The following is a 26,796-nucleotide window of genomic DNA, read 5'->3' on the forward strand; positions in this document are numbered from 1 at the left end:
GCAGGTATCCATATCCGCCCGGTTTTTCAGAGGCGAGGAGGCTGGGCCACTTTGTCTACGGCACTGTGTGCAGTTACCACCTTATGGCTAGTTCCTCTACGCCCCTCCCCTGCACGGCTCAGGCTACTACTGCACCTCTGTGACAAAGGCACCCACCGCCCAGCTCTAGGCCCCTGGCCTGGCCCTTTGCCCATTTCCTCTCTCAGAGGCTCAAGGTACGCTCCAAGGCCGCTCGGCAGGATCTGAAGTCCCTGCTCTTTGTTCCCAGCTGGACACTGACCATCCGGCCAGCACTCAGAGTGGGAAGGAGCAGCGTTCCGCCCTGGCCTGAGCCACCTGCAAGGAGCAGGCTGTGTCTTCTTTGCTGGTGGCCACTGGGGCTTAGGGGCATTTTTTGAGGAGACTTGCTGAGCTGGATGTGGGTAAAAAAGGAAGCCACCAAGACCGGCTGGGGGGGGGGGGTGCGCCCCGGCAGGAGGCCTGGTTCCCACAGTAAGAGCAGGTTTGAGGAAGGGAGGAGGCAGCCGGGAGAGGGGGCTCAGTGTGGGGAGGGGCCACGCAGGGAGATGCGGCTCCGGCATCTACCCTGTAGATCTCAAGGCACCGCATGAACCCGCCAGCCAGCCCCCAGCAGGTCTCCCGCAGGCCCCCAGGGTGAGCCTGCAGGTGTCCATGTCCAGACTGAGCGCCAACAGGGACCCTGCTCAGGGTCTCGGCTGGCAGGACAGGTGGGCATTGCCTACCACCTGACCACCCCTGGCGTCCTGTGTCCGCAGGACTCAGCCTCCAGTGAGGCCGGAGTCCAGGGTGATGCAGCCCCCAGGAGTCCAGAAAGGACGTGGTGGTGACACGCAGCTTAATTTTTTTTTTTTTTTTTGTGGTATCAGGGATTAAATTAGGGGCAGTTAACCACTGAGCCACGCCCCTGGCCCTTTTTTTATTTTATTTAGAGACAGGGTCTCACCAAGTTGCTTAGGGCCTCACTAAGTTGCTGAGGCTGGCTTTGAACTCGAGATCCTCCTGCCTCAGCCTCCTGAGCCACTAAGCCCCGCCCACCCACTTGTGTCTTTGGGGATAGCCCAGCTTCAAAGCCCCTCTTGGATCCACCCCAACTAGAACCTCTCCCAGGCTCCCAGAATTAAGCCTTCGGTGTGTTCTCAGGGGCCTCTGGACCTAGGACCTATTCAAGGTGACAGTCATCGCAGCCACCACGTAGTTACAGGGTGGACGTGTCAGGCAGGCCCTGGGCTGGGTGGGGGCTGGTTTCACCTTTAGCTTTGTTCCCTTTACAAAGAGTGGAAGTCCCCGAGAAGCCACCTGCCCCAGGCCACAGAACCCGAAGTGGGGAAGCCTGAGTCTGAGCCCAGGTCACACAGAGCCCCAGCCACGAGGACGCTTCCTGTGTGTCATGCGTGTCCCTGTCTCTGAGAACACTCGGCAGAGTCGGTGGCGAGCTCGCTGTGCCATTTGCCCCGTGTCCCCAGGAGCCAGCCCTGGGCATGGCCTGCAGTGGGCATTGGGTTACAGAGAAGAGAGTCCACACCAGCTCTTCCTGCCTGTGCCGGGGTCCCTTCTCAGGGGCCAGCCACCCACTGAGGCTCATTTGTCAGCTGCGGAGGGAAGACTCCCTGTCTCTGGGTGATGGGTTCCCAGGGCCTTGCTAAGGCCACCCCAGAGACCTCAGAACTCACAGCGGGCTCACTGGGGCCACTGCAACAGAAATCATAAGTCACCTGCCTGTTCACGTGCGCTCACTCACATCTTCACAGCAGCCCAGCGTGAAGGATGAACCACAGGGGTCCAGAGAGGGTAAGTGACTTGGACTTGGTCACACAGCTCAGGACAGCGTAAGAATTTGTAAACAGACTCAAAAGCCTGGGTTCCTTCCACCTTTAAAGGCAGCTCTTCCAGGTTTGGTGATTGACAAGGGGCTGGAGGGTTAAGACTCAATCCCAGGCCATGAGAAACGTTACACAATGAGGCTGGGTTCAGCCCAATCCCTCCCAGAAGTGTTTTCCGTGTTGGTTTGAGCAAACGCTGTGCCTACACTGAGTTATTTCAGAAATCCACAGTCTCTCCTACCCACTGACCACAACTCCCCGGATATCTGCAGACTGTTCAGAGAGGAGAGGGGATGCTTTCTCCACCACATTTCTGTTTATTCCAGTAGCAAAATCTCCAACAGCTTCAGTGAGATCACAGCCTTCCCCAGGGCTGCCACGGGCCGCTCAGGAAGGTCTGCCCTGGGCAGTGGGGGCAGCCAGCCCTACCCAGGATCCAAACACCTCCTTCCTGCTCAGGGCTAAGGGAGCATCTCTCTTCCTCTCTTCCCATCTGGCCTGGGAATTCCTCTCTAAGAATCTGTTCTCAGACAAAATCTTATGCACAAAATGTTACCACCTGCATTATTTCTAATAGCAAAACCTTTGTCTAACATCAGGGGGACGGTTAAGTGAACGATCGCCCACACAATCGCTGGAGCCATTAAAAGGGAAAAAATTTGCAGGACCTAGGAAAACACTCACCATGTAACATTAACCCGCCCCCCCCCCCAAAAAAGTCATAGAATAGTATGTGGGTGGGGGAGGGAAACAGAAGGAGAGAGGGGAGGGGAGGAGCCCAGGTGCCAAGAGCCACAGCTACATCCAGGAACCGGTTTTTTTTTTTTTTTTCTGCCTTATCTTTTTGACACTTCCCCCTCCTCCGACATTCCTAGGATAATCAGAAAAATAAACACACACCCACTACTCAAGTCCAGGCCCACACCCAAAGGAGGAACTGTCTGCACAGCCAGCCAGGTTCCCAGGCTGACTGGTCTAGGAGAAGGAGGGTCCCTGTCCCCTTTCCCATGATGCCAACACCTGGGACAGGGCCATGCCTGTCTTGTAAATCTGCCCTTAGGTTTTCCTGGGAATTTCCATCTTGGTTCTTTGGTTCCAGAGTCCAGGAACCTTTTGGGGTGAAGGATAGGGGAGTGGCTTCCTCTCTCCAGGGCAGCACCCCACAGCGCAGAGTCCCAGGGAAGGGGGTGGCCGGGCTGTGGCAGCATCGTTGGGCAGGAATGGCTGCAGAGGGCGGCTGGCACGGGGGTGGGTGCTACAGTTGACATGTGAGGCTGGGCACATAAGAAGCCCCTGCAGCCTCTGTGGGATCAGGGAGGGACGTACAGGGCTCTGGGCCTGCGGCTGGCCCGGGGAGAAGCCAGCGGACTGCAAGGCTGCGGGCAAAACGTGAGCTGCCCCGACTCCAGGGTCCACCTGGAGCGTCCCAGAGACACGGGCGCCTGGACCCTCAAGGCAGCCTGGTCCCCAGCCCACAGGAGCGTGTTCAGCCTCCGGGACGGCTCCTACACCATCCCACAGCCACCTCCCGGGAAGCAGTCACCAAGCCTTCTCCTCGGCACCAGGTCTCCAGCCCTCCCCTCCCTAACCACAACTCCAAGTTTCTTTGCTCTAAAGACCAAGTGGTCACTGCGCACCCAGAAACCCACACGGCTGGAGAGGCGCGGGGGGCCCCCCAAGTCCAAGAAGCAGGGGCAGCTCCCAGGGAACAGGACTCCCCTCGGCAGGCGGAAACGGAGCCCCAGGGGCAACTCCGCACCCGGCGTGGTCGGCCTCCCCGACGCCGTCCAAGTGCCCTCAGCGACTCACCGAATATGTGGCCCTGGTAGCCGTCCTTGCTGAGCGGCCGGAGCTCGTTCTTGCCCATGGCGTAGCGCCGGTAGTTGGCCCAGGCGAACTGCATCATCTGCCAGAAAGAGCAGAGGACAGGGACCTCGGTGAGGGGTGCCAGCGGTGTGGGCGAGCCCTGTCCACCCGGGGCAACGGGCCTTAAGCCCATCTTGCGGTTGGCTGTCTCCCTGGCTCTGGAGCCTGAGCTGCACGAGGGCAGAGGCTGCACGCGCCTTGCCTCGGTTTCCCCCAGAGCGCCCAGCAACGGGACTGGGCACACAGAGGCCTCAACAGGAGCCGGGCACTGTGTCACCCGACACACCCTGAGCTCGCCTCACACCAGCACCTGCTCCCCAGGCTGCACCTGGCCCTGGAGGCTGAGGGACATGCATGGTGACCGGCTGCCCGCCCCTTGTTCCCTCCCCGCCCAGGTATGGTGTCCCCTATCTGCCTTGGCAGGGCAGGTTGCAGGAGGCACAGCAGAGCTCTGGGTGGCCGCAGGGCAGAAGACGGAGTGGGGAGCACAGAAGGCAGAGCCCAGGGGCCACTGCAGTGAAAAGAACTCAGAAAGCGAGATCAGAGAGGTCTGGTTTCTAACACTACCTCTGCCACCCTCTGCAGGAGATCAAGAGTCCCCCACTCTCAGCTGCCTCATCCGAGGTCTGCTGACAAGGCATGAGCCTGCTTTGCCACATCCCGAAAGGTTTCCTTGAGTGACCAGAATGACATGCCCCCTTCCCGCAGCAGGGGAGTGGCGGTCACCGGGTCTCTTCCCACCTGGGCCCCACCTCCCGGCCCCCCCCCTTCCATTCACAAACACTGGAGGCCCCAGAAGCCCCGGGGGCTGTGGAGACGGGTGGGCGGCCCCACCCTGAGCAGCAGGCTGAGGAAGAGCCGGGAACTGCCTTTCTGACAGTCCCCCATGATGTGCCGGTGCCTGGGTCACATCTGACAACCACCGATGAGTGCATCACAGGGTGAGTGTCCCTCGCCCCAGATGCTTGGGCCCGGAAGAGGTTTAGACTTCAGACTTGTTTGAATTTTAGAAAGTCCGCCTCTGCACCATGAGGCGTCCTGGGGGCCCGAGTCCAGCCGCGGATTCCTCTGGGCCGCGTACTGCTTAGACCCGGGGCCTGAAGAGGACTTTGCGCGGTATTTCTGGCGTTCCGGCCTTTTCACCGTGACCATCCCAAGAGGCCAGGTGGCATCAAGCTCTTGCCAAGGTTCAGACTTCGGAGCCCCGTGGACCTCTGACCAGGGACGCTCAGCCTGGACTTGTGCCCGTGACCCCCTGCTGGACACCGTGCTGCGGCCTGTGGCTTTCTCTTCCTGTCCCTTGGCCTGTGTGGTCTCTCCCGGTGGCCCTCTTTCTAGGATGTCACCTGCGACCTCCACGAGGGGCAGCTCCTGGTGCCCAGGTTTAGAAGCCACATCTTCCAGGCACATTCGGACAGTGCCCTCAGAAGCACCCACTGCCGTGGCCCAACGCACAGACGCAGAGGGCAGCCCTGATGGAGTGTGACGTGCCACCTCCTCATCTCGTAGCTGATGGAACTGAGGCTCCCGGAGGAAAGCGGTCACAACGGCGCAGCCAGGTGGCTGGAACCCAGCCCTTCCATCTCCCTGTCCGCAGGTCCCCTCGGTGCTTGGTGACGCGAGGCTCCCCGTGCAGCACACGTGCAGATGTCATGTGACGCCTGCCAGGCGCCTGGCACTGCCCTGGGCCTGGTTCTCCCCCGCCGTCATTTTCTACTTATCTTGAGTTGGCAATGGTGGCAAATAATTGCCAGGTACAAGCACTGGAGGGGCCTGGCCTCCTCCCTTGGCCTCTCTCATCGGGGTCCCCCTGTGAAGTCGGGGGAGGGAGGGCAAGTGGCTGTGGGGGGAGGGGCAGCGGCAGCTCCTCAAACAGAAATGACAGCAGAGAAGGTGGGGGGGACCTCACCTGGGAGCTGCCCCCTCACAGGGAGGGACACAGGCAGAGCAAGTACGGGAGCCACGGTGTCTGCGGGCCTCAAAGGCACTGTCACTGCAGGGATGTGGAGGTGTTTGGAACGCGTCCCAATCCCACGCGCCTCCGGGGCTGGATTCCGACGGTGTCACACACGGGCCTCAGAGCACAAGCGTCACCCCAGCTGGGACCCAGGGGCCTCCACCCAGGTGCTGGATGAGCAGGGGACAGAAATCCCCTCGCCCTCCAGCCAGCAGCCTTCCTCCCTCCTGCGAACACACCTGCACCAAGCGCTGCCAGGTGCGTGGTCCCCGGCTGAAGCCACAGGGTCACTCTCCCGGCTTCTGCAGAGGCCGGTGAGCCACAGACGGGCTCAGGAGGGGGCAGATGCAGGTTCAGGGGTACCTCGACCCAAACAACTACAGAGTTTCACAGGATGCTTCCTTAATCAGCCTGAATCTGCTTTTGGTAAGGGCCAGACATCCAAGTGTGAGCTTGCCCCGGTCACCACTGGACCAGGTCCTGCAGGCACGGACTTGCCATTTGTCCCTGGTCCATCCATCCTGTTGGAATCTGCCTGTCAACCCAGGCTGCCAGGATCTTTCTGGAACCAGATCTCACTGCTCAACACATGTGCGTCTTCCTACTTTGAGTAACTGGCAAAGCCGACGGGCTGCCACGTGTGTCTCCCCAGGTTTTGGACAGAGGCATTTGTAGCTGGCTGAGGACGGAGCCAGGAGGCAGCAGAAGAGCCTCGCTCCCGGCTCCGGGAGCTGCCTGTCATCCATCTGCAGATGAGGAAGCCGCCAAGTGATCAGCGCAACCCCCGGCTCTCCATTTTTGTACATGAAGATATTGTGAAAGACGAGGCTGGAACAGAAAAACACCCTGCCCTAGTACAGCTCGTACAGAAGGAATAAATTGCCTTAAAAAAGAAAAGAAAGAAAGAAAATAAGGGGTTAGACGAGCATGATTGTTCTCAGAGAAATCATTTTGGCTTCTATGAATCATTATTTTTTTGTTCTAAACGCTTGCAAATTGCTGACTTAAAAACCTATTAGACCTGCTAGAATGGTTTCACTCACAAAGGTGGCCAAGCCAAGGTGCCGGCCAGGATGTGGAGCCACGGGGACCTGGATAAATAGCCAGTGGAGAACAAAAACGCTGCAGCCACTCGGGGGGAACAGAGTTAAATGTGGTGTCACCAGAGAGCCTGGCAACGCCGATCCAAGGGAGGCTCGTGGTGCCAGGCTGCACAGACCTCGTGGCTAATGCCGGCATCTGCTTTCCTGGCGGGAGCCTGGGATTTCAGTGCACTTCAGGCAGAGGGTGCCTACGGGACCAGCCCCCAGCAAAAGCCCTGGGCAATGAGTCTCTGAAGAGCTTGCCTGGTAGACAACACCGTCCATGCTGCAGGGATTAAGTGTACACTGTGTGCCGTCCCCGGGACTCTTGGAACCCGCACCTGGTTTCTTCTAGACATCGGCTCATGCACATTTTCTTCTTTTTTTTAAATACCTTTATTTTTATTTATTTATTTTTATGTGGTGCTGAGAATTGAACCCAGGGCCTTGTACCTGCTAGGCGAGTGCTCTACCGCTGAGCCACAAGCCCAGCCCTTCATGCACATTTTCTTTGGTTCATTTTGTGGTGTGTTCTTTCACGGTAACAAATCCTAGCTGTGAGTGGGACTGTGGCGAGTCCTCAAGTCCTCCTAGTGAATTGCTAAACCTAGGAGTGATCTCAGGGACCCTTGACAAAATAAAAACATAGGTCCACACAGAAATAAATGTTCACAGCAGCAATATTTATCTTAGCCAAAAAGTGGAAACAACCCCAATGGATGGATCAAGTCCATGTGGTATATCCATACGATGGAATATTATTCAGACATAAAAAGGATCAAAGCACATGTCACACCATGGGCGATAAATACTATGCCAAGCAAGGAAACCAGACACAGAAATGCTACTGAGTGTATGACTCCATTTATATGAAATGTCCAGAATAAGCAAACACACACTGGCAGGAAGTGGAGTGGTGGTGGCCAGGAACAGGGACGGGGAAATGCAGAGTGCCTGCTAATGGGCCTGAGGTCTTCTGGGTGGTGAAAATGTTCTAGGTTGACTGTGGTGATGACCCTATGACTGAGTACACCAAGAACACTGAAGGCCGCGCTTTCCAACGGTGGATTTTTGTGGAATGTGAACTCTATCTCAATAGAGCTGTTACCTAATATCAGTGGGAACAGATCCCATACACCCTTTGATCTGACACCTAGCGGGACACATTACCTCAGGGGTGTTTCTGCCCAAATTGCCTGATGTGAACTCACCACGAGGAAACATCAGTCAGACCCCAGGGTCGTGAATCCATTTCTTCAAACACAACTACAGGTGACTCACACCTGTGATCCCAGCTACTTGAAAGGCTGAGGCGGGAGGATCACAAGTTCAAGCCTAGCCTTAGCAACTTAGCGAGACCCTGTCTCACAAAGGGCTGGGGTGTGGCTCAGTGGTAGAGGGCGAGCCTGGCATGCAGAGCCCTGCAAAAAAATCAATCAACAAAGTCAAGAAGGAAAGACCCAGGACCCCCAGATGGAAGGAGACTGAAGAGATGGGCACCAAGTGCAACACAGGATCTTGAATCAGATCCTGGGCCAGAAACAACATCGATGATGGTGGTGGTGATGGTGGTGATGGTGGTGGTGATGGTGGTAATGGTGACGGTGGTGGTGATGGTGATGGTAGTGATGGTGAGGGTGATGGTGGTGATGGTGATGATGGTGATGGTGATGGTGGTGATGGTGAGGGTGATGGTGGTGGTGATGGTGGTGATGGTGATGGTGGTGGTGATAGTGGTGATGGTGGTGATGGTGGTGATGGTGATGGTGATGGTGGTGATGGTGATGGTGGTGATGGTGGTGGTGATGGTGATGGTGGTGGTGATGGTGATGGTGATGGTGGTGATGGTGATGGTGGTGATGGTGGTGATGGTGATGGTGGTGGTGATGGTGGTGATGGTGATGGTGGTGATGGTGATGGTGGTGGTGATGGTGGTGATGGTGGTGATGGTGATGGTGGTGGTGGTGATGGTGGTGATGATGGTGGTGATGGTGGTGATGGTGACGGTGGTGGTGATGGTGGTGATGGTGGTGATGGTGATGGTGGTGATGGTGATGGTGACGATGGTAGTATTGATGGTGATGGTGGTGATGGTGACGATGGTAGTATTGATGGTGATGGTGGTGATGGTGACGGTGGTGGTGATGGTGACGATGGTGGTGATGGTGGTGATGATGGTGGTGGTGATGGTGGTGATGGTGGTGATGGTGGTGATGGTGATGGTGGTGATGGTGGTGATGGTGGTGATGGTGATGGTGGTGATGGTGATGGTGGTGATGGTGATGGTGGTGATGGTGGTGGTGATGGTGGTGGTGGTGGTGATGGTGGTGGTGATGGTGGTGATGGTGATGGTGGTGATGGTGATGGTGGTGGTGGTGAGATGGTAATGGTGATGATGGTGATGATAGTGGTGGTGGTGATGATGGTGATGGTGATGGTGATGGTGATGATGGTGATGGTGATGATGGTGATGGTGGTGATGATGGTGGTGATGGTGGTGATGGTGGTGGTGGTGGTGAGATGGTAATGGTGGTGGTAGTGATGATAGTGGTGGTGGTGATGATGGTGAATGGTGATGGTGATGGTGGTAATGGTGGTGGTAGTGGTGTGGAAATGGTAGTGATGGTGATGATGGTGATGGTGATGATGGTGATGGTGATGGTGATGAGGGTGGTGGTAGTGATGATAGTGGTGGTGGTGATGGTAGTGGTAGTGGTTTGGTGGTGGTGATGATGGTGGATGGTGATGGTGATTATGGTGATGGTGGTGATGGTGGTGGTGACGATGGTAGTATTGATGGTGATGGTGGTGATGGTGACGATGGTAGTATTGATGGTGATGGTGGTGATGGTGACGGTGGTGGTGATGGTGACGATGGTGGTGATGGTGGTGATGATGGTGGTGGTGATGGTGGTGATGGTGGTGATGGTGGTGATGGTGATGGTGGTGATGGTGGTGATGGTGGTGATGGTGATGGTGGTGATGGTGATGGTGGTGATGGTGATGGTGGTGATGGTGGTGGTGATGGTGGTGGTGGTGGTGATGGTGGTGGTGATGGTGGTGATGGTGATGGTGGTGGTGGTGAGATGGTAATGGTGATGATGGTGATGATAGTGGTGGTGGTGATGATGGTGATGGTGATGGTGATGGTGATGATGGTGATGGTGATGATGGTGATGGTGGTGATGATGGTGGTGATGGTGGTGATGGTGGTGGTGGTGGTGAGATGGTAATGGTGGTGGTAGTGATGATAGTGGTGGTGGTGATGATGGTGAATGGTGATGGTGATGGTGGTAATGGTGGTGGTAGTGGTGTGGAAATGGTAGTGATGGTGATGATGGTGATGGTGATGATGGTGATGGTGATGGTGATGAGGGTGGTGGTAGTGATGATAGTGGTGGTGGTGATGGTAGTGGTAGTGGTTTGGTGGTGGTGATGATGGTGGATGGTGATGGTGATTATGGTGATGGTGGTGATGGTGGTGGTGGTGGTGGTGAGATGGTAATGGTGGTGGTAGTGATGATAGTGGTGGTGGTGATGATGGTGATGATGGTGATGACCGTGGTGGTAGTGATGATAGTGGTGGTGGTGATGGTAGTGGTAATGGTTTGGTGGTGGTGATGATGGTGAATGGTGATGGTGATGGTGATGATGGTGATGGTGGTAATGGTGGTGGTAGTGGTGTGGTAATGGTAGTGATGGTGATGATGGTGGTGGTGGTGATGGTGATGGTGGGATGGTGGGTGGTGACGTATTTTTGAGACAACTGTCAAAATCTGAATGGGGGATAGGGACCAAACAGTCACACTGTACCAATGTTAATTCCCAGTTGTGATGGTTTTGCTGTGGTTTAGTAGAAGTGCCTCATCTTCTTGGAAGTACACAAGAAGTTTTCAGGGTTCCAGAGCATTGTGTCTGCACCGTGCCCTCAAATGGTCCAGAAAATCATGATGTGTGTGCCCGTGTCTAGGAAGGCGGGTGAGCGGAGAAGGTGAGATGTTAACATCTGCAGAACCGCGATGACCCTGGTTGGAGTTCGCCACTTTTTTATAAGTCTAATTTTTTTTTTTTTTAAACCCGTTAGGGGATTTTGCTGGAAGTCAGTGACTCAGATTTCTATATTACAGAATTCTATCTTCCTATTTCTTTTAAGGATCATGATGGAGCGTGCCCGCTGCCGGCCTCCCTGTGGTTCCTCTCACCCTGGTTCCTCCAAAGCCTGGTGGCTCCACCCTGGCTCCCTCCACCGTGGCTCCCTCTGCCTGAGCCGAGAAGGCAGAGCCCAGCAACAAATCATAAATTGCGACTGCGGTTTCTCCTTTTATAATTACACTGAGGTGCCGTCCTTAGTCTATTGTAGGCCCCTCGCGGCGTCCTGAGCACTTTCCAGAAGTCTCGGCTCATCGGCCTCGGGCCACACGCCTCTCTTCCCATTTCTGGGTGGCTCCTTTCTCTCGAGCTCAGCTCTGAGTATTCTTTGCTCTGGTTTGGACCCAGTGTGTCCCCAAAGGCTCTTGAGCTGGGGGCCTGGTCCCATGCCACGGTGTTGGAAGGGGGTGGAGCCTACGGGGAGACCCTGGTGACAGGTGATTAGGACATGGAGGGCACCACCCTTGGGAGGCCCGAGGCCCATCTTGTGGGGTGGGTTTGTTCCTGGGACCAGCCTGGCTGCCCAGAGAGGGCTGTCACGAAGCCACTTCCGTCTTCTTGGCTGGCTTGCTCTCTTGCTTCCTCTCTTGGTGCAACCTCTCTCTCCTGCACACACTCACTTCCTCTTTCTGTCTGTCCACCAGAGACCAGCAAGGTCTCTCCCCAGAGGCCTTCACCAGAATCTGATGCCAGCATCACGCCCCTGAACCTCCACAACTGTGAGCCCAATAAACCTCTTTTCTTCATAAAGTTTTCACTTTAGGTATTGTGTCATAGCAACACCAGATAGACTAAAGCATCTTTGCAGATGATTAAAAAATAAAACTGACACCTGTCTATCCATCTCTTAGTATTTTAGTGGATCAGGGGTTCACAGCAGGAAAGCAGACAGAGAGCAGGAAAACATCCCTAACTACTGTTCCCATTTTGGTGTCTTTCCACCCTTTTCCTCCCACAACTCTTTGTTTCTTGCTGTGATCATGACACAAACATTCAGTTTTATCACAAAGGCTTTGTAAACATCATTTTCCGCAGCTGACACATCGACTCATCATCGTGGACCTTATCATCCTCCTGGACCACTAGACATTTTGGTGATTCCTAGTTTGGGGCAAATGCAAAATAATGCCATACTGAACACCTCTGAGCTCATAATATTTCAAATAACTTCCTTAGGCCACAGCCCCTACAAAATCCCCAGGAAAGAAGCTGGAATTTATAAATACATACAGGGGTTTTTGAAGATTACAGCCAGGCAGCTTATTCTGCCTACCACCGTGCAAAACTCGGCGAAAGGGAAAAGTGTTTAACAATTTTGTGACAATACAGAAGAGCAGTCCACTCGGGGAGATAAAACTCACATAATGAACAACCGCCGCTCACATTCCTGCAGCTCACTCGAGTTGGGTCGTTCGGCGGGCTTGACGGGATAGGTATTTTTCCACTTAGAAATAATTATGCAAGGGCTAAAAAAATGTATGAGATATAAAATAGTAAACAGATATTAAAAATTGCATTTTCAAATGTTTAGTGATAGGCAACAAAAATTGCTCACTATGTCATGTTAAGTGCAAAAGCAAGATGCTAAATGATGTTGGTCTGAAATTTCATTGGCCTATGTACAAGGGTTTAAAAAAAAAGAAATACACCCAAGTGTTGACAGCGGTTCTACCTGATAGGAGCAGTTCAGGGATTTTACATTTTCTCTTCTAGTTGACTTATATTTTCGAATTTTCTACAATGAATATTCAGAAATGTTTGTGATGTAAAAAAGAAATGTTTTAAAATGAAAAATAAGACGGGGAAGTGGTCTGGTCCTGTCCACGGGGAGGAAGCACCAGGGCGGCTGGCTGTGGGACGGACCGGGCAGAGCTGGGTTTTCAGGGGAGGAGGAGGAAGGTCCTCGGAGCAGGAGTCAGAGAAGTTCACGCAGCAGAAGCCACAGCTTCAACTGCAGCCCGGGGCCAGAATTCCAGAGAAACAGAATTTGAGGGCCAGGGACACAGTGGATTCCCCAAACCACGCTTTACAGGAGCTACGGGAGAGGAGGAGAGGGAAAGTGACTGGCCGTGGCCAGGACGCAGAGGTGAACAGCGCTGGGAGGATCTGTCTCCAAGAAGCAGGGGAGGATGGTGCAGCTGACCGAGCAATGGCAGCCTGAGCTGCAGCAAGAGACACTCAGGTCAGGTTCCAGGAATGTGACCATGAGAATCACCAGACATGAGGCCAAAATACCCAGAGGATCCATTCCTCTGCCTACAGTGGGTTCTAGAAATATACGACAGGCAGTTGTCCTGTGGTGTCCACGCTGGAGGCAGAAGGTGGCTCTGGAGTCTCTGAAGCCCCTCCCTTCCAGCAGACTGTAATGTACAGATTCAAAGAATCCAGAACAATAGGCCACGAGGCCTGCCCTGCACCTGCCCTTCCCCTGCCCCTCCCCTGCCCTGCACCTGCCCTTCACCTGCCCCTCCCCTGCCCTGCACCTGCCCCTCCCCTGCCCCTCCCCTGCCCTGCTCTGGTGATAGAGGACGAGGGAGCCAAGACTCTGGGAGCCGAATCCTCAGATGCTTCTCTAGTTCTTTCCCAAACAAAGGATGTTCCTGTCCCCTGAACAACCCCCAGGGACGAGAGACCTCAACATGAGGACAGTGGCAGGCGGACGAGGCCCTCGGAGCTCCAGAATTCTGTCCCACAGACAAGCGACTGGAACCTGTGGTCACCAGGCCCAGGTGCCCTCCCAGACCAGAGGCCCAGAGCCTTGGAGCCAAGAAAGGAAGGTGCCCTGGAGGAGGGACAGGCAGGGTGGCCGCCAGGGCCTCAGGGGGGAGTCTGGGGGGAGCTGGGGGGGGCAGCGGGAGGAGGGGGCGGGAATGCTGAGCCGTCCCCTCCTTAAAACGCCCGCGCTGGGCCAGGTGTGGCAGAGACTCAGAACCACAGCTGCTGGTCCCCGAGCTGCCAGGAAGGGAGCGGATCCTCGTCCTGAAGGACAGGAGCCCACACCGCGGGGCGCGGCCTCACTGGCATCTCCTGCAGTGACCCCTGTTCCCAGTGGCGGGGCCGAGCGGGAGGGGCCTTGGCCTCTAATCATCCTGGGGTCTGATGACCCAGAGAGGACAGCGCTTCTCCTCCAGCAGAGCCCAAGGACACCTGGTCCAGCCCCGCTGGGGTGCCACCCGGCAGGGTCTGACGGGGACCGTGGACGAGGCTGGGAGCACCACGACCTCTGGACTCCCGCTCAGCTGCTGAACACGGGTGGGGTCTGTACTGGGGACCCCAGGAGGCCGAGAGCGGGGACCGCTGCCTCCCCCTCTGGCTCTCAGACTCGCCTGAGCTACTGAAAGGCAAATGGGACAGGGCCCGGGACATCCTGCCGCGGGGTCCAGATTGGAGCACTCAGAAGTTCAGGCGCACTGTGACCGTCCCAAGGCGCCAGGGCTGACTGTGAGCCTGGGGGGGGTGCTGTTTAAGCTCAGCTCTGGGGAGCAGCAGGTGGGCACCCCCAGCCAGGGAGCCCGTGGAAATGCAGCACCCCAGGCCCCACGCCAGGCCCCACGCCAGGCCCCACGCCAGGCCCCACGCCAGGCCCCACGCCGGATCAGAACAGCATTTCACCAGAGGCCAACACTCTAGAGCCACTAGACTCAGACTCCCGCCACTCCCTGTGTGGCCGCGCGTGAGTGGCTTAATCTCTCTGGGTCTGAGTTTCCTTATCTGAAAGAACAGGAATACTTCCTTAATCCTCTTAGTCACCTTGAGAGGAAGAACGATAACGTCTGTGAAGTGTCTAGCACGTGGCTGGTACCTGCTGTGTGTTCACTAAGCAGCGGCCCGAGGGGCCGTTATCCTGTTCACCCACCCACTCAGCATCTCTCTATCCACTCTTCTTTGCAACCCCAATCCCAAGCACATCTCTCTCCAGGGCGCTCCTGCAGCAGCCCCCCAGGTGGAGGCCGGGCCTTCTCTCTGGCCTCCTACAGGACGCCCCACACAGTAGCCAGGTGTGACTATGGGAAATGCAAATTCATCCCTATCCCACTCCACCCCACACCCACCACAATTCCATCAGGTACAAGGTCAGCCCCTAAGGAGGCCCAGGAGCCCTGCACTAGGCCAACCAGGCTGCTTCTCCCCACCTGGCTGTGCCTGCAGCCCCCGCCCCTGCAGCCTGGGGGACTCCCCTCAGCCTCACGGCCACTTCCCCGTCCTCCTGGACCATCCTCCTGGACCATCCTCCTGGACGAGGCTGAACCCCCGTCATGGAGATTTACTGAAGTTGAACTCTGACAAGGATCGTGTCATTGATTAGCATCCATTTTCCCCACCAGAACGGGCTCCTCGAGCAGTAGCTCGGCCACTCACCGCTGTCCCCAGCACTCAGTGGAGTTCCCGGGCACATGGAGGCCTCCATAAATACATATTGATTAGATGCCTTAGGTTGGTGGCATCACAGGGGACCCTGGCTGCTCATGTCATGGAGGCTGTGGAGCAAGGGGGACAGAAGCCCTCCCTGCCCAGTGGCCTTAATGTACTCAGCAGGAATTTGACAGAGGCCAGCAGGGCAAGGTCCCCCCGTCCCCCCGTCCCTGTCCCTGTCCCCGAGCCCCTCCTGGTGAGCTGCTGGGCCTGCAGCAGACAGGAGGAGGTCACCGGCCAGGAGCACACTTAGATGGTTCCCTGACTGCAAATGAGGGGTCTCCCCGCTTCGCCCTCTACCACAGGCTGGGTGTCAGCTGGGGACAGGGGGCCTGGGGGTGGGGTCAAAGGTGATGGACACGTGCATTCCAACAGGCCTGATTGGAAAATGTCTACAGCCCGCCTGGTGCAAGCGGATGTAACATTCCCAACGGCTCTGCCTTCCTCACTGAGCCTTCCGGTCACCTGAGAGTTACCAGGGTGGGGGCCGTCACCCCCATTTTACAAGAAGGCATTTATGAAACGCCAAACACCCCACTGTGAATGTGTGCATTGGCGCGTGCAGTTTTCACCACACCTCTGGGAGGCGCTGTTAGGGAGGAGGTTGGGCCCAGCAATGGGCAGCGTGGCTTTGGACCCCAGTTCTCCCAGCTGTGTGTCCTTGGATAAGATACTTAACCTCTCTGTGCCTCGATTTTCTCATTTGTTTCAAAAGAGTGATACAGTAATGTCACACACAGCCAGATTTTTCATTCCTCCTCTCCTCTAATCTTCACATTCATCTTGTAAAATCAATGTCCTTACTCTCAGAATTCTAAGTGAGGAAACCGAGGCACTGGTCCTGGTGTCACAGGAAGTGCTGGTGGCCAGGATGCTCCCTGCTTCTCACACAACAGGGCAACTGTACCCCCTGCCTCCAAGGGGCTGCTCCTGCCCGGGCCCTGGGTCTGAAGACTTCTCCGCTACCCCCGCTGGACGTCCCCTGGGCACTTACAGCAGGTCCCACACTGGTGAAGCCCTCCTGCAGGGGCCCTTTGTCATTACTGGGATGGGACAGCTGGGTCTTGGGGTTAATAACGTGCCCAAGCACCTCCCCCATGGCGGCACCCCGGTTCCCACCGTGGCCTCAGGGTAAGATCGGAGCCTCGTGTTCCTAACACACACGTGCGGCCAAGCAGCTGGCGGCCAGGCCTGGGGAAGCCGGCGTCTGGCTGATCTGAAGGGCTGTGTCCCTCACACCAGGCGCCTCCCTGTCACAACATGGGCCGGGCACCTCCGGGCAGTGGGGGGCACACAGAGAAGCAGGACGAGGACTGGCTGCTGCCCGGTGCCAGGTGGCCCATCCTGGAGCTGCTGCCAAGAAACCGCCGCGGCCCGCTCCCTGAAGGCTCCGGCGGCTGGAAGGAAGGGACGCGGCTTCAAGGCTGCCCAGCAGAGCCGCAGCCTCGCACGTGAGAGAGGCAGGGCCAGGTCTTTTGCCCAAATGTGTGTGTGTGTGTGGTGTGTGAGTGTGTGAGTGTGTGTGTGTGTGAGTGTGTGTGTGAGTGGGTGTGTGAGTGTGTGTGTGTGGTGTGTGTGAGTGTGTGTGTGAGTGTGTGGTGTGTGAGAGTGTGTGGTGTGTGTGTGTGTGGTGTGTGGTGTGTGAGTGTGTGAGTGTGTGTGTGTGTGAGTGTGTGTGTGAGTGGGTGTGTGAGTGTGTGTGTGAGTGTGTGTGTGGTGTGTGTGAGTGTGTGTGTGAGTGTGTGGTGTGTGAGAGTGTGTGGTGTGTGTGTGAGTGTGTGTGAGTGTGTGGTGTGTGAGTGTGTGTGTGTGAGTGTGTGTGTGTGAGTGGGTGTGTGAGTGTGTGTGTGTGTGAGTGTGTGTGGTGTGTGTGTGGTGTGTGTGAGTGTGTGGTGTGTGAGTGTGTGGTGTGTGTGAGTGTGTGGTGTGTGTGTGAGTGTGTGGTGTGTGAGTGTGTGTGTGAGTGGGGGTGTGTGTGTGAGTGTGTGGTGTGAGAGTGTGTGTGAGTGTGTGGTGTGTGAGTGTGTGGTGTGTGAGTGTGTGTGTGAGTGTGTGTGTGAGTGTGTGTGGGTGTGTGTGTGTGTGCGTGTGTGAGTGTGAGGTGTGTGTATGTGAGTATGTGTGTGAGTGTGTGTGTGAGTGTGTGAGTGTGTGGTGTGTGTGTGTGAGTGTGTGGTGTGAGAGTGTGTGGTGTGTGTGTGAGTGTGTGTGGGTGTGTGTGTGAGTGTGTGGTGTGTGAGTGTGTGAGTGTGTGTGTGAGTGTGTGGTGTGTGAGTGTGTGTGTTTGGTGTGTGAGTGTGTGGTGTGTGAGTGTGTGTGTGTGAGTGTGTGAGTGTGTGTGTGTGAGTGTGTGTGTGTGTGAGTGTGTGTGTTTAAGACAATCTAAGTGAAAACGAGGAGAATACCAAAGCTCTCGGCGGAGAGCCTGGACTGGGGTGGGCCAGCAGTGATCCACGCCCTGGGTCCAGCCTGATGGCTTGGTGGCATCTGTGTCATCCAGGGACACAGGTGACCCATTTCAGGGCCCCTGAGGTTGGCACGAGGCCTGGGCTGAGGAAGGGAAAGGAGGCCAGGAGGTCAGGGCCTTGCTTGCTAGTTCCCAGCGTCCCCGCCTCTTGAGAAACCTGGGGACAGAGAAACCAGGCAGAAGCCCCGGAACTGCCTACGTCCTCGGGGTGCTCCCTGGACCCAAAGGAGGGCAGCAGGGTTCTCCTCAGAGTCCACCCTGGACCCAGGAGGAGGCCGGGAAGCCCTGGCACTCAGGAGGAGAAGGGCTCTGTTTGCTCCAATCAGAGAATCTCAAACCCAGACCCAGAATGAGCCCTCCCTGACTGCGTCTGTCCCTGTGCCAGATGTGGTGACAGACTTGGTATCAGCTAAGCCTCTTCGACTATCTGGAAGCAAGTTTAAGCCCATCTTATAGAGAGACGGAGGCTCGGGGGGTTGGTGACTTGAGGCTCACCGCCAGGAGAGGGGGGGACTGGGCAAACCCAACCTTTTCCTCCTGTCCCTCTTCCAACTCCCCCAGCTCCTGGCCTTCGCTCAGAAGACTCGCACTGAGCACCTACTACGCACCCTGAGCCCGGCCCAGCTGTGTACAGCAGGATACAGCGCCGGCCACATCCCTGTCATGGCTTCTGCATCCCGGGGTGGACAGACAGGCAGACAGTAAGGAGCAGGAGGCTCTGAAAGGGGGTCGGCAATATCCAGCAAAGGAAAGGTGACTGAGCTCGGGGAGGGCAGGGAAGGTCTCCGGGAGGACAGCGGAGCTGACACCTGAATTATTCGTATCTGGGGAAAGTCCTGCTTTCCACTCAGACTCGAGAACCGCCTCTCCTCCTGTGGTTCCTCTGAGGTCCGCGGGCAGATTCCAAGGTACATAGTTAGTACATATTTTCTCCCTCTTTTTTTGTCTAGAAAGACTCGCAAAACCCACAGAGGTCACCCGTCCACGGTGAGAGAGAGCTCAAAGCAGTAAATGGCCAGCTCCGCCGCACACATGCCTCACAAAATGACCCGGGCCCCTGGAGCCGCGCCTCCTACGGAGTGAGTCTGCATTCATCAGGCAGCTCCAGGAGTTCTCTTCCCATTTTTCTAGGAAAGAAATGGACGGAGGGCGCGCAGGGGCGCGTGGCACTCTGGATTCCCACAAGGCTCGCGCTTTCTCGCTCCCTCCAGGACCGAATTTCACGGGGCGCTCGGGATGTTTTCTTTGTCGGGGCTGAGCCCAGGCGCTGTCTGAAAGGATGACGGCAGCGGATCATAAAAGATCACCTGGTCCCCCGGGAGAGAGTGAGACATCCCGCCATTTGATCTGGAAACTCAAGGACCAAAGAACAATTAACTATGAAAACAGAAAGGCTCTGGTCAGGATGGAGGAGGAAAGCCGGGAGGATTCAGTCGAGTTCCACGGGTGCTTTGAATTGTTCAGAATCAAAATCAGAACCAAGGCTCACGCAGGCCTGCGGCTGCCTGGACGTTTGGGTCCCCTCTCCTCCGCGCCCCCCACTCCCCGGGAACTGCAGACAGTCTCCGGCCCTGTCTTCCAGGGCACCAGGATTTTCTCTTTCCAAGCGGCCTCTAGATCTGGGGCTCCCTGCTGGGGCCTGTGAACCTGCTGCAGGAAATGACAGCTCCGTGGGCCAAGCAGACCCTTCCAGAGACGGGAGCCCTGGACGGACAGCCTGCGACAGGTGATGCCCCCAAACCTCCACCACATCTCTCTCCTGCACTTGCTCTGGAGGCACCGCTGAGGGGACGATGGCTCCCTGGGCTCTCCCACAGATCCCAGAGACAGGCTCCTCCTGACACTTCCTGTGAAAGAGAGGGCTCGGCCAGATTTCTCTCCCGGACAGCTGTACCTTCTGTACCAAGGGGGAAACCGTCATGTTTCCCAGTTCTGGGCACAGTGACGGAAAAGCGCCATTGCATAAAACCATCCGTCAGGCGGGCCACGGTGGGGGTGGCATGCAGCGGGGTCCCCTCGCCCCCCGGCTGCAGGCCTTCCTAATGAGGGTGGTCTCTGCTCCGCTGCGGACCTGAGGGGCTGCTCTTGCTGGTGGTGCGTGTCCTTTGCTGGAGGAAGGGCGGCCTCTCACTGCCACAGTGGACTTGGTGTTTCACTGATGGACCCGAGAAGGACGTGAGTCACTGTCTGAGCCCGGATTTGACCTGACCGTGGGTCGGCCTGGGCCCACTTAAAATGAATGAAAAAAAAATGAGCCTCATTAGCTGGAATTCAACAGCTTCCCTCCTGCCTGGGAAGTCAGTCGGTGAGAGAGGGGTCAGGAGGGAGGAGATGCAAAATGATGAAGAGTGTAGATGCGGAAACGTTTCCCGAGAGAGAGGAGGAAGAGCTGTGGCTATTTAAACCGTGAAAAGTTTAAACCCTCTTGAGGTCAGAGAAAGAACCAGAGAAAAATCAGAGGCCCATTTCCTCTCTTCCCATGAAGCCAGCAAACATTTGAAATGCGAAGCATCTCTAAACAGCCATTTGATTAGGGTGCTTTTCCCCCCTCATCCAGGCTATGATAATTAGCAAATGCCTGGGAGATGAGATTTGAATATGCCAATCAGTCCATCTCAAGAGTGGGGGGGGGACAATGCGGGCCGTAATCATCGGTAAGCGATGGCCGCTCTGGTGGGGTCGCAGACATTCTGGAGATGGGAAGCCCAGCCGAGGGTTGGAGCAGCTGTTTCTCCACTTTAAAAAAAATCGAACAGCAATGCCAGGAGTTATCTGAGAATTCCACCGGTGTGACCTTTACAGGGAACGGTCTTGAGTACTTCTGGTGATAACTCTGCCGCCATTTCTTCCTTAATGGGGCATTTTCAAAACCAGCAGGATGAAGGCGACAACCTGGCCTCACAGCGGTGCCAACAGACTGCACCTGCGAGATCCAGCTGATGCCCCACTTTCCCCGTCAGCCATCATTTCTGGGGTTGGAGATTCACAATCTCTCACGGGCGGCAGGGTATACAGAAAGGGCCCCCCAGTCAGATTGGTCCATAATGGGACAGAATGTCATCCCAAGGGACTGCAGAGTGTGGCTCGCCATTTCCAAGAGTTCTTCTGCGTCGCTACTAGGGATGGGCACCTAGCCAAGAAGGACCTCGGTTAACACCAAGCCTTATTGAAGACTTAGGCTGGCACCAAACCGGGTCCGTCCTCCACCCCACTGGCTGGGCTTTCCGGATTTTTGCACCATGGCTGGGAGAGAGGGGGGGGTACTTCTTCCGCCCATGCTAGAAACGTGTGTCTTGGACATAAAAAGATGTCACTAGGCAACACGAATGAATCACATTGATAACCCATTCCATAGTAATAGCTTTTATAATTAAAAATGACCGAAGACACAGTAGATCCCAACCCAGAGAGCGATCGTGGGGAGACGGGGCCATCTCTGTGCCTTCCACAGCCACTCTCCCACCGTCCCCCCTGGGCCCTGCACCTTCACGGGAGGGAGTGGAGAGGTCTGTAACTAACCACCTTCCAGGGTCGGTGGCCAGAGTTCTCCCAGGGCCAGCACTTCCTTGACTAAGTTCTCACGGGTGACACGAAGCCTCCAGCCTCGCCCCTGCGGGCCTCTCACAGCTGAGCCACCCGAATGCCCCACGGCTGTCTACCGTCACAGATTCTCTTGAGAAGCTCCGGCTGGAGTCTGGGTGGCCAGCTCGTCCAGTCACGAGCTCAGTGTCTCCTCAGGTGAGGGCCTGGGGTCACGCTGCCCCTGCCCCGCGAGTCTTCACCTTTTCTTCGGGTTGAACGATGTGTTTGTGATCTCAGTTCCGTGTATCGGGTACCTCCGGGCTGGTCCCGTTTCCAGAATCCCGTGCTTCCCTTATCCGTAGCCAGGGCCAAGAAATCACCCCTGTTTGCCCAGGAACAGTTCAGAGGTCCCATGCACTGCCCTTGAACTTGGACCACCATCGGCGGCCAAGCCGTAAAAAAATGCCAGCCAGGGCCTTAATTCCTAATTAGCTGTGGGCGAGACAAATGACCTGCCAATGGTAGATGCGCCTACCACACGGGAGAGCGAGGCTCAACGCGGGGATACGTGGAAAGAGAACTCTCCCGGGAGGAAATGTTTTGCAAAATCTATTTCCTTGACAACTGTTTTCCAAGCAAATTCTGGTACTGTAGGTTGTTTCCCCCAGTGGTTCTGAACAATTCTGGTATCAAAAAAATCAACACTGTTAAATGCCCTAGCGTGAGAAACAGGGATTAAAATAGAAGCAAAGAAGAAAATGAAGCTTTCAGAGTTGAAAACTAAAAGATGGGGATCTGCCACCTTTTGAGGGGACGTAGGAGTGGGCAGTAAGGAGCAGGAGATGGGCGGAGGTGTCGGGGACAGTGGGCTGCCAGGCTGGGTCCCTCGCTGCAGAGCTGGAGGCGTGACCTAGTTCTCCGTGGGGAGCAGAGGCCCTTGATCACCCCTTTCTGGGGGTTTGAAGAAGATCCAAGAACCACCCAATCAGCCACCGGACTCAATTATGTTCCTTTAAAACCACGACTTCTGACGTTCTAAGGGCAAGCTCCACATGAAACATTCCACCCTATTATCAGACGACGCGTCGGACATCAGGTTCTGAGTGTTTCCTGGGAAGGTGATCTTGCAGACCTGGTGGGCTTCCTGGCTGTGGGCAGAAGCACACCCCCAGGGCCAGGTCAGAGCAGCGCAGAAGGCGCCCCTCCTCGACCCTTCTCCCCCCAGGACTTCAGTGGACTTCTTAGCTCAGCTCTATATAGGTCAAGGCAAATTAGGTCACTTTTCCACATTCCCATCTACCCATTCGGTTTTTCCTTGTTTTTTCAGTGTCCGGGGCTGAACCCAGGGCCTCACCCTGCGAGGCGAGCTCTCTGCTCTCAGACGTCCATCACCCATGCACTCAGCCCCACCTACCCAGTCGCCCTCCTACTCACCCCTCAATACCACACACCAAGTGCTGCCTATAAACCAAGAACGGTGCTAGATTTGGGGGGACATTTTATTTTTTAGTTGTGGTTGGACACAATACCTTTTTATTTTCTTTCTTTATTTCTATGTGGTGCTGAGGATGGAACCCAGGGCCTCGCACGTGCTAGGTGAGCGCGCTACCGCTGAGCCCCAGCCCCAGCCCCGTGGGATCATCTTTTAAATCAGGGTTCTTGACTTGGAGTTGACGGGTGGGCTTCAGGGAGCCGTAAACTGCTTGAAACCCAAACGAGGTGCGTGCATGTGGGAGCGCGCCTGTGCTTAGTGTCAGTCAGGGAGAGGGGGGTCTGTGACCCAAGACGATGTTGAGACCCACACGAAAGCTCTACTGCGAACAGCTGTGTTCTGTCGCAGAGGCCTCTCTAGAGAGGAGGGACAGAAGGGGGGACAGAAGGTGGCACCCTGGAGGCCATGCTGGGGCTGGGCCTGGACAAATGCAAAGGGGTTTGGCTTTACCTGCTGGATGCCAAAGAAGGCTGCCTCCTCCTGGTGACGGCCTCTTCCTCCAGGTGCCCTGAGACCTGCCATCTCCACTCACCGCCCCACTCCCCAGGCTCACCCCTCATTTTATTGACTTATTCCACAAGTTTTTCCTGGGGCTTCCTCATGCCAGGCCCCGTGTACAAGACAGAGGTGGGTCCCTGCCCTCCTGGGCTGACCTTCTGGACAGACGTCCATCACCCATACACACAGTGATGACAAACTGCAAAACAGGAGAACACAGAAAGGGGGGCAGAGCTCCCTGTGGGGCCCGAAGACTGCAGAGAGACAGGAAGGCTTCCGGAACATTCAAACCTCTGTGCTCCCTGGCTAGCAATGTGGATCATAAACCACCGGGCAAGTCTGAAAATTCCTCTAGGGGAGAGACGCAGGTCACGGGGCTTGACAGAGGCTGGAGCCGGGAGCTTGCAGCTGCCCTCGCGGGTAAGAGGACGAGCAGGCCAGCCTCCCGGGTTTCTTCCATTAAACTTGTTTCTAAACTTCTTTCAGGTGTGGGGGGCTCGCCTCCGACCTCCTTCAACCCCCCACATAGACGGAGAGCCACCAACATAGCTTTTGACGGGCAGCGGGCCGCCCCCCTTCCCAGACATAATGGGACTGTGGTTCTGCTGCCCTCTTACTGGTCTCCTTCCCCAGGTACCCTGGATATTCACCCCAACGTCCTTTCAAGTTCCTGCCAGTCACACAGATTCTGCCCAGACCCGGCCCTCGACCTGAGACTCGTCCCCATCAGTGTGAGGTTGGACGATGGGACCGGGGTGGAGACAGCAACTTATTCTAGGTTGGGGGGGATCGTGACACAGAGGAGTCATTTGTGCCTCCAAGAAGAGAGGTGACAGGTTGCAAATACGCACGTGGAGGTGACATATTTATTGTGTCTTTTGTCCCACTCTCTCCACTAGGACAGAATTTGAATCCGTGTCCGTGTTGCTCCTTACCCTGTCCCCGGAGCGTGGCACATGGCACACACTGAATGTGTATTTTGCTAAGTAAATATCAGTGAATGCAAGGGGACCAGGGCACAATGATCTGAGGTCACAGCCAGAAGCAAAGGCACAGGTAATCCAAGAAGGGGACGCGGGCAGAGCTGCACCCTGGCGAGCTGAGTCATGACCCAACCTCCAGATGAAGCCCCGCAGGGACACGGGTTGATACTTTCACTTACTGTAATGAGTAAGACCCAAATGAAATAACAAAACCAGCCAGAACTTCATCTGCTCGTCAGTGATGTCAGCACTTCTTTGCTCAATGGGACAGTAGTTTTTGAACACCAGAAGAATCTTTTTTCAATTATTTTGTGCTATGTACAACGATATATTTTTATCAACCTTTTATCCATTGCTTTTCTTTTTCTTTTTTTTTTTTTTTTTGGGGGGGGGGTGGCGGTACCAGGGATTGAACTCAGGGGCACTTGACCACCGAGCCACATCCCTGGCCCTAGTTTGTATTTATTTAGAGACAGGGTCTCACAGCTGCTTAGCGCCTCGCTTTTGCTGAGGCTGGCTTTGAACTTGTGATCTTCCTGCCTGAACTTCCTGAGCCACTGGGACTACAGGTGTGCACCACATGCCCAGCTTATCCATTGCTTTTTAAGTTTGGACCATTATCAAAACCAAACATCAAATCTGGATTTATAGTGTTTGCCAATTTCTGTGGTGTAAATATTCCCAGCACAGCCCAATTCAAGCTACCAACACGATGTCACTGAACACAGCCGGTGTATGCAGTGGTGCATACATATCCACAGGCAATCTATGTGTACAGATGCATTCTAAAATGTAGCAAAACAATTAGGAAGGGGTGAGTTTTGAATATTGACTATCCTTGTTTTCAATGTAATTTACTGAATGGTAAATTGATGTAATTGTTTTTTAAATAATGATTGTTTTTTAACAATCAGCTCGCAAAATTCCTAGCTCTCCGGAGTCAGCTCTAGCATATCACTGAGTGTATCCAACAGGATCCAGTAAGACAGGATCCCAGGAGACACAGCGTCAAATGGACTCACCCAGAACCGTGCAATCAGAAGTTGGAAGCTACATTGATGTACAGCATGTAACTTCTGCCATTTAAAAAGTAAAGATTTCTCCCAAATTATACTTGGGGCCTCACATTCTCCCCTTAGATTTAGGATCTCTAAGAGTCCTGCAGCAGGTGCTCCCAGGCCCGCTGGGTTCCTGGAGAGAAGGGCATGCCAGGTGTCCTCTGCCTCTGGAGGTCTGAGAGACTGTCCAGCCCTGCGCTTTTTATGGAGTGAAGCTTCATGTGGACAACTGGCCCCAGAGTCACACGGGAAGCTCCCAGCAGATCAGCAGTGAGACATAGTTCAAGGTCCGAGGTGAGGGGAGGGCAGAGCCAGGGTGCTGCAGAGTAGAGCCAGGAGCTATGCTGGCTCCAGCTGGGCAGGGGAGGCGGCCCGGGAGGTGGCCCAGGAGGCAAGCCTTCTGGAGTGGAGCAGCCCTGACTTTGGAGACTGCCCCTGTCTCTGGCTCAGCAACAAGATGAACCACGACCTCCTCCTACCCAAGTCCCCGGCTGGGTCCACTTGTGCTTAAAATGGGGCAGAGCCCAGGTAAGTGGGTGACCTCACAGGCAGGCCCCTCCACCAGGCGCTGGGAGACAGCGGCCTCAGCCCAGCTCTGCACCGGCCTCCGCTCTTCCTGATGCCTCTGCCCTGGGCAGTGGGCTCAGGCACAAGGAGGGGCCTTGCTGGAAAAGCCTGGCCGAGCCAGCGCTGTTTATGCTGCTGGCTGAAAGATGCAGGCTGCAGATAACCCAGCAGGCAGGACAGGCTCTCTGTGGAGTCAATGTTGATGGAATGTGTGTGCAGAGACTGGGAGTGACCCAGGGGCCTGTGCCAAGCCAGGAATGAGCGCATGAGCCTTGGCTACTCTGGGCCACAGCCCAGGACCTGTCCACTCCACAGGAGCCTGGGACTTAGGGGTTGCAGAGATCACTGGCAAGGGGGTGGGGGTGGGGGTGGGAGCGGAGGCCGGTCAGAAAACAGCTTGGACAAGGCAGTCCCCTGAGCCTCGGCCTCCTCATCTGGAGAGAAGTCAACTTCCTGCTTTAAAGATCAAAGGAGAGAATGAAAAAATGCCTCCAGGAGAGGCTGAGCCAGCCGGAGGAGCCTCCGGGGAGACACAGAATTTTAGTAGGAGTTTGAGGGAGCAGCGGCCACGTCCTCCCCAAGCTCACTCGGGGCCCTGGGCCACTCCCTTCCCTCCCCGGTGGAGCCCCAAGTCCCTCTTCACCCTCGTGGGGCCATCCCAGGGTCCCTCTCCAGGTCACATCCTGGCTCTGCCACCGTTGTGTAATGTCCCTGAGCCTCGGTCCTCTACAGTAAAACCAGAGTGACCATCCCTGTCCCCCAGCTCCATGGAGACGATGAGCAGCAGATGGGACTGGCCACCCGCATCACCGAGTCTTGGCTTTGGATCACTAACATCTGCGAGGCCACCCAGAGTGGGGCCAGGTGCTCCTGGGCGCAGGGGATATGGTCCCCTCTCCCG

At 55.7% G+C, this 26,796-nt stretch overlaps 1 protein-coding gene across 2 annotated transcripts in view; it reads right to left on the reverse strand.

Moving 5' to 3' along the window:
- Man1c1 (mannosidase alpha class 1C member 1) overlaps positions 1 to 26,796 on the reverse strand; it is a 115,098-nt gene that overhangs the window by 61,811 nt on the left and 26,491 nt on the right. For both annotated transcript variants that reach the window (XM_076861007.2, XM_076861008.2), the window contains exon 2: positions 3,651 to 3,747. In XM_076861007.2, the coding sequence (XP_076717122.1) occupies positions 3,651 to 3,747 (97 nt within the window). The remainder of the gene's footprint in view (positions 1 to 3,650; positions 3,748 to 26,796) is intronic.

The sequence above is a fragment of the Callospermophilus lateralis genome, chromosome 7 (assembly GCF_048772815.1).
Source record: "Callospermophilus lateralis isolate mCalLat2 chromosome 7, mCalLat2.hap1, whole genome shotgun sequence".
NCBI lineage: Eukaryota > Metazoa > Chordata > Mammalia > Rodentia > Sciuridae > Callospermophilus > Callospermophilus lateralis.